This window comes from Salvelinus fontinalis, chromosome 4, assembly GCF_029448725.1.
Source record: "Salvelinus fontinalis isolate EN_2023a chromosome 4, ASM2944872v1, whole genome shotgun sequence".
In the NCBI taxonomy this organism is placed as follows: domain Eukaryota; kingdom Metazoa; phylum Chordata; class Actinopteri; order Salmoniformes; family Salmonidae; genus Salvelinus; species Salvelinus fontinalis.
In genome coordinates this window covers 66,463,235-66,472,003 of record NC_074668.1, presented here as the reverse complement: position 1 = coordinate 66,472,003, position 8,769 = coordinate 66,463,235, and the positions used below count along the sequence as shown (strand labels likewise).

Here is an 8,769-nt window from a genome sequence, read left to right as displayed (position 1 = left end):
TATTCTTCATTCGTGCACTCTGCGCCTGCGCCGCCGATGCCTGACAGCAGCAGCAGGAGCAGCATCACATTACCGTTCTCTCAGCAGTAGGATATTATGCTGGTAGGACGATCGCGCATTTCTTTCTTCAAAATAAGAGTTACCCTGCAAAGACATGCTAAATTGTGAATATAGATTTTTTTAAATGTATTTTGTATTCATACCAGCATTTCTTTTGAATATTTACACAAATACTGGTATGTTGAAACATATTCTGTAGGCTATATTTAAATAAAGGCACTTTTAATAAAATACAAATATTTGTTATTGGAATTATTCAATAGATAGTCTGCAAAACTTAAATGGGTCTCTTGTTTCAGAGTACTGGTGACTCCTTACTCCACCCAGTCCTTTCACTGCAGCTCAATACACGGGGGATACTTATTGGCTTGTAGAGAGAACTTTTATACCTGTCTCAGCTAAAGTGGCGTGGGAAATACTCAGTAGTGTGTAGTTTTGGAGAGGGACCGTGTTACACGGCCTGCTACAGGCTTTTCACTCCTCCCCTACATAGGCCCCAATGCAATATACTGTAATAGACTGTACATGGGATACATATTAGTAGAGACCAAAAAAATTGTTAAAAGTAAATATCTTTTGGATGAGTTATCCACATTGCAACATTTTGAAATGCGGGCTTTTATTTAGAAGGTTTCAATGTGACGTCATCGTTCGTCCTGCTGGCAGAATACTAGTCAGCATCACAAAATCAGCATCACAAACACTTCCACCACGAGTGTTTGCAAACGCATGGGTCGCCCCAAGGCTGCGACGGAATCCTGGGGAAAGCGTGCATTTTGTATTCCTCTCTACTTGTGATTATTATTTTTTACATGTCTGTGCATGGTGTTCGAAATTAACCGTCTAACCATGTTTTCCCGGCACCGTTTCTATCCTGGAACTGAGGCCACGTATATCGCAAATGAGAACGGGTGGGTCGGTAATGTACAGTAGGAAAATAACTGCTATCTCGAGGTCCAAGTTGAGGCCTGCATGTTAAAGATCCCTTTCCTCCCATCCTGAATCTCATCGTGATGACTGAGGATCAACAACAACATGATCAGCTCCCGAAGCTGGGCTCTGGAATAAGCACCTTACCATCCCTAGTTCCTGGACTGCAAGGGACTGAGGCCAGTGCGTTGCAGCTCAAAATAAAGAATTCCATCTGGTAAGGACGACCATTCGCTAGCATTGTGCTACTTTGATTGCTAGCCAGATAGTTAGCTTAGTTAACTTACATTAATTCAGCCAGCTCCACATGTTTTGCCATTATAGTGTGGCTACCTCTAGCTAGCTAGCTCAGATATTTAATTAGCCAGCTCATTACTAACCAGCAGCTACTGAGTGTTGCCTCCTTCGCCCTCATTTTCATCAACGTAAACATACATGTCAACATTTGTGATAGGCGTTGACAAGGACTTTTTTTTATACAGTTTTTTGTTAATTTCTTAATACCAAGAGCTAATATTGGTTACTATAAATTATTTTACATCAATTGTTCGCACATTTTTGTTATGGAATAGCGCGTGCGGCATGTCGGACACATTCATGCCATTAGCAGCAAGCTATCGCTACCTTTTTGTGGTGGTGGACGGGTCTCGACTAAAGGGTCAAAATGGGTGAATATTAACAACCCCGCGGTTAGTTAGCTGGACCCACTGAGGTGTGTATATATGGCTTGGCCGTGTGTATTGTGCATGGTTTCGGTATCCTCATTAGTGCACGCACTCTAGTCAATTTGCGTAATTTCGGGAAAACAGAATAGTATGTAGCTAGTACGCTTGCCCGCGTTATAACGAGGTTAGTTTACGGGAGAAAGTGCAGGCGTGCACCACTGGCTAACTGGGTTGAAAACCACCATTGTTTTTTTTGCATGTCTCGACATGTATTTCAAATCCATGACGGTATAAATGGCTATGGTAATAATAGCACAGCCTGCCCTGCACCTTACCGTATCTTGATACATAATCAATGACCTGCATGTTGTATCAGTACAAACCTGAAAAATATTATTCGGCTACGTTCAACATGAATCTCTTCACAGATCAACTTCCAGAATTAAATGCTCAATTTGCACACTGAATAATATGGTGATTTTACTTTTATGCACATTTCACCTGTTGCCTTATCCTTTGGTTTCATATAGAAACTCCCTACATGAATTATGAAGTATCATAAGGACCCATAATATGCTAATAGATGTGGTTTGCTTTTTGCGTTTGAACAGTTGTTGACAGATGTTTATCATAATCAGACTTAATGTTCATGGCCTAACTTATACCACCGCATTATCTGGTGCACAATCATTCAGAACCGACTTGTGATATGTCTTGGTTTCAATATTGTGTAAATAGTTTTAGATTATATATAGTGACATATCAGGAACTGAAGCACATGGACGGTTCTCTGTGGAAATTACAACATTGGGAAAGTCATGACTGGCACTTTTTTTTTATAAACTTTTCTAATCTAATTTAATGGACATATGAAAAATATAGAACCACTTAGGTAACATGTAACCTTAGCCTAGTCATAAATTGCAAAATGTCAGCACCTAGGCGTATGTTAATAATATCAGAAAATACGCTACAGTATATTTGTTGATTCTCAGCACAGTAATCTGCTGTAAGGCCAGTGTAAAGGAATGCGGATCTGGATGACATGGATCCATACGTGGGATATCACTTCCCTATTTTGATGGGCATAAGTTCTATCATCAATACATTGACTTGATGTTTTATGGTCAACATCAGACATTGTTATGGAATAGGGCAAATACATTTTAAACATGGAAAGAATTGTTTTGCTGCTTTTTTATTACAGGGTTGGAACTGCCTTTATGAGGTGACAACTAATGTAGTAGTATTTTGAAATACCGTGGAAGATGCAGATTTTGTAATGGCCATTTCCATGTTAAAGGACCCATGAGCACCAACAAGTGAAGTTTATAGGAGCACATCAAATGTGATGTCAAATGAAGGGGTATATACATTCTTTCAGCTATTTTATATCTTAAATTTAGGAAAAAGCAAAGGCTTTGATTTCTGGTCAAACAAAGGGGTCTTAGAAGACATGTTTTATTTTTATTTAACTAGGCAAGTCAGTTAAACAAATTTTATTCACAATGACGGCCTACCCTGGCCAAACTCTCCTCTAACCCGGACGTCTGCCAAAAAAAGTCTTAAAAGCTATTAGAATAACATTAAAACACAATATTGTTGAAGTTAAGACCCTTTCCAACTAATAGCAACATTTTATATTTAAAATTGCTGAAATTATTTGCCTTCTGTAAGTTTAAGAAATATTGCCTAGTGACTTGTCTTTCTGTTTCAAAAAACCCACACATGTTTAAAATGTGTCATTCTGTAACAAAATCTGTAACATAATGACAGAAAAAGCAATAACATAATGACTGCAATTGCATTGGATAAAATGGGAAATGATACCACAGTTGGTTCACCTGTTACTATCCTTCCTTCCACTGGCATACTGTCATGTTCAGCTCATAATTGTGAAAAGTCTGGACGACCTCTCTCTCTCTCCAGTTAATGTCATCTCTCCCAGCTCTTACTGACACCTACCTATGAGCCCCCTCTGTTTCCATTTACTGTAACCAGCGTCCTCAACCACTGAGCACCAGACATGCATGGCCATTGAAAAGTAGTTGAATTTTAGATATCTGTTTCACAAGTTTAGACAGCACATTGCAGTACAGTAAAGAAAAGTTGAGTCTATATCACCACAATACAGCACTGTACAGTAGAGTAAAGCACACTAGAGTACAGTATAATGTACTGAACTCTACTCTGCTGTACTTTACTGTGCTCTACTATGATGTCCAAACTTGATTGGTTCAGATTGGGTCTTGTCTGCATCAACCAAATGTGGTCTTGTTTGGGGGGAGCATATTAGAATAATTGCCAATGTGTAAAATAATAACCAAACATGCAAAGGAGGATATTGCGTTTTTATACCTATTTTGTGTACCTATTCAGGATACATCACAATGAATACATGACATATCCATAATTATTAGGGATGTGCATCTTTCCCTTTCAAGACGAGTCGATACACAATGTATACAAAAATATCTAGATACGTATGTGGACACCCTTTCAAATTAGTGGTTTCGGCTATTTCTGCTGATATTCTGAAGTGGAAATGTCTAGAAGCAACAACGGCTCAGCCGCCAAGTGGTAGGCCACACAAGCTCACAGAACAGGTTCGGAAAAACCCCCTTAGTTCCAGTGAAAGGAAATCTTAACGCTACTGCATACAATTACTTTCTAGACGATTCTGTGCCTCCAACTTTGTGGCAGCAGTTTGGGGAAGGCCCTTTCCTGTTTCAGCATGACAATTCCCCTGAGCACAAGGCGAAGTCCATACAGAAATGATTTGTCAATCGGTATGGAAGAATTTGACTGGCCTGCACAGAGCTCTGACCTCAACCCTATCAAACACCATTGTGCTGAATTGGAATGGCAACTGCGAGCAAGCCCTAATTGCCCAACATCAGTGCCCGACCTCACTAATGATCTTGTGGCTGAATGGAAGCAGGGACCCACAGCAATATTCCAACATCTAGTGGAAAGCCTTCCCAGAAGAGTGGTGGCTGTTAAAACAGCATAGAGGGGACCAACTCCATATTCATGCCCATGATATTGGAATGAGATGTTTGACCAGCAGGTGTCCACATACTTTTGGTCATGTAGTGTACATGGTCTCCAATACGAGAAACGCATTCATTTTCCATTCTAAATTCAAATCTGCTGCTGATGGACCTCATGAGCTGCATCTGTCTGAGCTGATCTCTCTCTCTCTGTGTAAATTATATATGTCTATGGTGTATGTGCTATGTAGACACCGGAGCTGAGCCATAAGGGAGACTAGGCATCTAACACTATCAGATTAGGTGGGGTGGGTAGTTTATGTTTTTTGTCTCCCCACTTTGAAATCACCATCGGCCACTATTTAACTTGTCATTCTTGCAGATTAAATAAGTGTGAGCTAATAATGTATCAATATTTATCATTAACACATTTGCTATGACATACCCAATGAATATATAGCACACCTTTAGATTCCACCCAATCTCAAAATGGAATGGTTTTGACCAGTTGGAAGTGTTTACTGCAGCGGTGGCTGCTAATTGGCTGAATACCCGGGGTTTGAGATGGTTCAAATACAAATTTTATTTGTCACATGCGCCGAATACAACAGGTGTAGTAGACCTTACAGTGAAATGCTTACTTACATGCCCTTAACCAAAAATGCAGTTTTGAGAAAATACCTACAGTTTAAGTCAGGAGTTTACATACACATTAGCCAAATACATTTAAACTCAGTTTTTCATTATTCCTGAAATATATTCCTAGTAACAATTCCCTGTTTTAGGTCAGTTAAGATCATCAATTTATTTTAAGAATGTGAAATGTCAGAATAATAGTAGAGGGAATGATTTATTTCAGCTTTTATTTCTTTCATCACATTCCCAGTGGGTCAGAAGTTTACATACACTCAATTAGTATTTGGTAGCATTGCCTTTAAATTGTTTAACTTGGGTCAAATGTTTCGGGTATCTTCCCAGAATAAGTTGGGTGAATTTTGGCCCATTCCTCCTGACAGAGCTGGTGTAACTGAGTCAGGTTTGTAGGCCTCCTTGCTTGCACACACTTTTTCAGTTCTTCCCTCAATTTTTATATGGGATTGAGGTCAGGGCTTTGTGATGGCCACTCCAATACCTACACTTTGTTGTCCTTAAGCCATTTTACCACCATTTTGCTTGCGGTCATTGTCTATTTGTAATACCATTTGCGACCAAGCTTTAACTTCCTGACTGATGTCTTGATGTTGCTTCAATATATCCACATAATTTTCCCCCCTCATGATGCCATCTATTTTGTGAAGTGCACCAGTCCCTCCTGCAGCAAAGCACCCCCACAACATGATGCTGGCACCCCCGTGCTTCACGGTTGGGATGGTGTTCTTCGGCTTGCAAGCCTCCCCCTTTTTCCTCCAAACATAACGATGGTCATTATGGCCAAACAGTTCTATTTTTGTTTCATCAGACCAGAGGACATTTCTCCAAAAAGTACGATATTTGTCCCCATGTGCAGTTGCGAACCGTAGTCTGGTTATGGCAGTTTTGGAGCAGTGTCTTCTTGCTGAGCAGCGTTTCAGGTTATGTTGATATAGCACCTGTTTTACTGTGGATATAGATACTTTAGTATCGGTGTCCTCCAGCATCTTCACAAGGTCCTTTGCTGTTGTTCTGGGATTGATTTGCACTTTTCGTACCAAAGTACATTCATCTCTAGGAGACAGAACGCGTCTTCTTCCTGAGCGATATGACGGCTGCGTGTCCCATGGTGTTTATACTTGCGTACTATTGTTTGTACAGATGAACGTGGTACCTTCAGGCATTTGGAAATTGCTCTCAAGGATGAACCAGTCTCGTGGAGGTCTACAATTTTTTTTTCTGAGGCCTTGGCTGATTTCTTTGTATTTTCCCATGATGCCAAGCAAAGAGGCCACGAGTTTGAAGGTATGCCTTGAAATACATCCACAGGTACACCTCCAATTGACTCAAATGATGTCAAATAGCCTATCAGAAGCCTCTAAACCCATGACATGATTTTCTGGAATTTCCCAAGCTGTTTAAAGGCACTAGACTTGGCGCTCCAGCACCGCTTGACGTGCGGTAGCAGAGAGAACAGTCTAGGACTAGGGTGGCTGGAGTTTTTGACAATTTTTAGGGCCTTCCTCTGACACTTCCTGGTATAGAGGTCCTGGATGGCAGGAAGCTTGACTCCTGTGATGTACTGGGCCGTTCGCACTACCCTCTGTAGTAGAGGTCGACCGATTATGATTTTCCAATGCCGATACCAGTTATTGGAGGACCAAAAAAAGCCGATACCGATTAATCGGCCAATTTTTGTTTTATTTATTTGTAATAATGACAATTACAACAATACTGAATGAACACTGATTTTAACTTAATATAATACATCAATAAAATCAATTTAGCCTCAAATAAATAATGAAACATGTTCAATTTGGTTTAAACAATGTGTTGGGGAAGAAAGTAAAAGTGCAATATGTGCCATGTAAGAATGCTAATGTTTAAGTTCCTTGCTCAGAACATGAGAACAAATGAAAGCTGGTGGTTCCTATTAACATGAGTCTTCAATATTCCCAGGTAAGAAGTTTTAGGTTGTAGTTATTATAGGAATTATAGGACTATTTCTCTGTAAACGATTTGTATTTCATATACCTTTGACTATTAGATGTTCTTATAGGCACTTTAGTATTGCCAATGTAACCGTATAGCTTCCGTCCCTCTCCTCGCTCCTACCTGGGCTCGAACCAGGAACATATCGACAACAGCCACCCTCGAAGCAGCATTACCCACGCAGAGCAAGGGGAACAATTACTCCAAGTCTCAGAGCGAGTGACGTTTGAAACGCTATTAGCGCGCACCCCGCTAACTAGCTAGCCATTTCACATCGGTTACACCAGCCTAGTCTCGGAAGTTGATAGGCTTGAAGTCATAAACAGCGCAATGCTTGAAGCACTGCGAAGAGCTGCTGGCAAAACACAAAAAAGTGCTGTTTGAATGAATGCTTACGAGCCTGCTGCTGCCTGCCTACCATCGCCCAGACTGCTCTATCAAGTCAGACTTAATTATAACATAACACACAGAAATAGGAGCCGTAGGTCATTAATATGGTCGAATCCGGAAACTATCATCTCAAACAAAACGTTTCTTTCAGTGAAATACGGAACCGTTCCATATTTTATCTAATGGGTGGCATCCATAAGTCTAAATATTCCTATTACATTGCACAACCTTCAATGTTATGTCATAATTACGTCAAATTAGTTCGCAAGGAGCCAGCCGGCCCAAACTGTTGCATGTAGCCTGACTCTGCGTGCAATGAACGCAAGAGAAGTGATACAATTTCACCTGGTTAATATTGCCTGCTAACCTGGATTTATTTTAGCTAAATATGCAGGTTTAAAAGTATATACTTCTGTCTATTGATTTTAAGAAAGGCATTGATGTTTATGGTTAGGTACAATCGTGCAACGATTGTGCTTTTTTCGCAAATGCGCTTTTGTTAAATCATCCCCGTTTGGCGAAGTTGGCTGTCTTTGTTAGGAAGAAATAGTCTTCACACAGTTCGCAACGAGCCAGGCGGCCCAAACTGCTGCATATACCCTGACTCTGTTGCAAGAAAAGTGACACCATTTCCCTAGTTAAAAGAAATTCATGTTAGCAGCAGGCAATATTAACTAAATATGCAGGTTTAAAAATATATACTTGTGTATTGATTTTAAAGGCATTGATGTTTATGGTTAGGTACACGTTGGAGCAACGACAGTCCTTTTTCGCGAATGCGCACAGCATCGATTATATGCAACGCAGGACACGCTAGATAAACTAGTAATATCATCAACCATGTGTAGTTAACTAGTGATTATGATTGATTGTTTTTTATAAGATAAGTTTAATGTTTAAGCAACTTTCCTTGGCTTCTTACTGCATTTGCGTAACAGGCAGGCTCCTTGTGGAGTGCAATGTAAAGCAGGTGGTTAGAGCGTTGGACTAGTTAACTGTAAGTTTGCAAGATTGAATGCCCGAGCTGACAAGGTAAAAATCTGTCGTTCTGCCCCTGAACAAGGCAGTTAACCCACCGTTCCTAGGTCGTCATTGAAAATAAAAATGTG

The 8,769-nt window shown here is 40.2% G+C and overlaps 1 protein-coding gene across 4 annotated transcripts in view; it reads left to right on the top strand.

The window, feature by feature from the left end:
• Window positions 1-733: 733 nt before the first annotated feature.
• Window positions 734-8,769, top strand: part of LOC129854246 (DNA-binding protein RFX7-like) — a 47,437-nt gene continuing 39,401 nt past the window's right edge. For all 4 annotated transcript variants that reach the window (XM_055921061.1, XM_055921060.1, XM_055921059.1 and 1 more), the window contains exon 1: window positions 734-1,207. In XM_055921061.1, coding sequence (XP_055777036.1) covers window positions 1,074-1,207 — 134 coding nt within the window. In that variant the 5' untranslated portion in view covers window positions 734-1,073. The remainder of the gene's footprint in view (window positions 1,208-8,769) is intronic.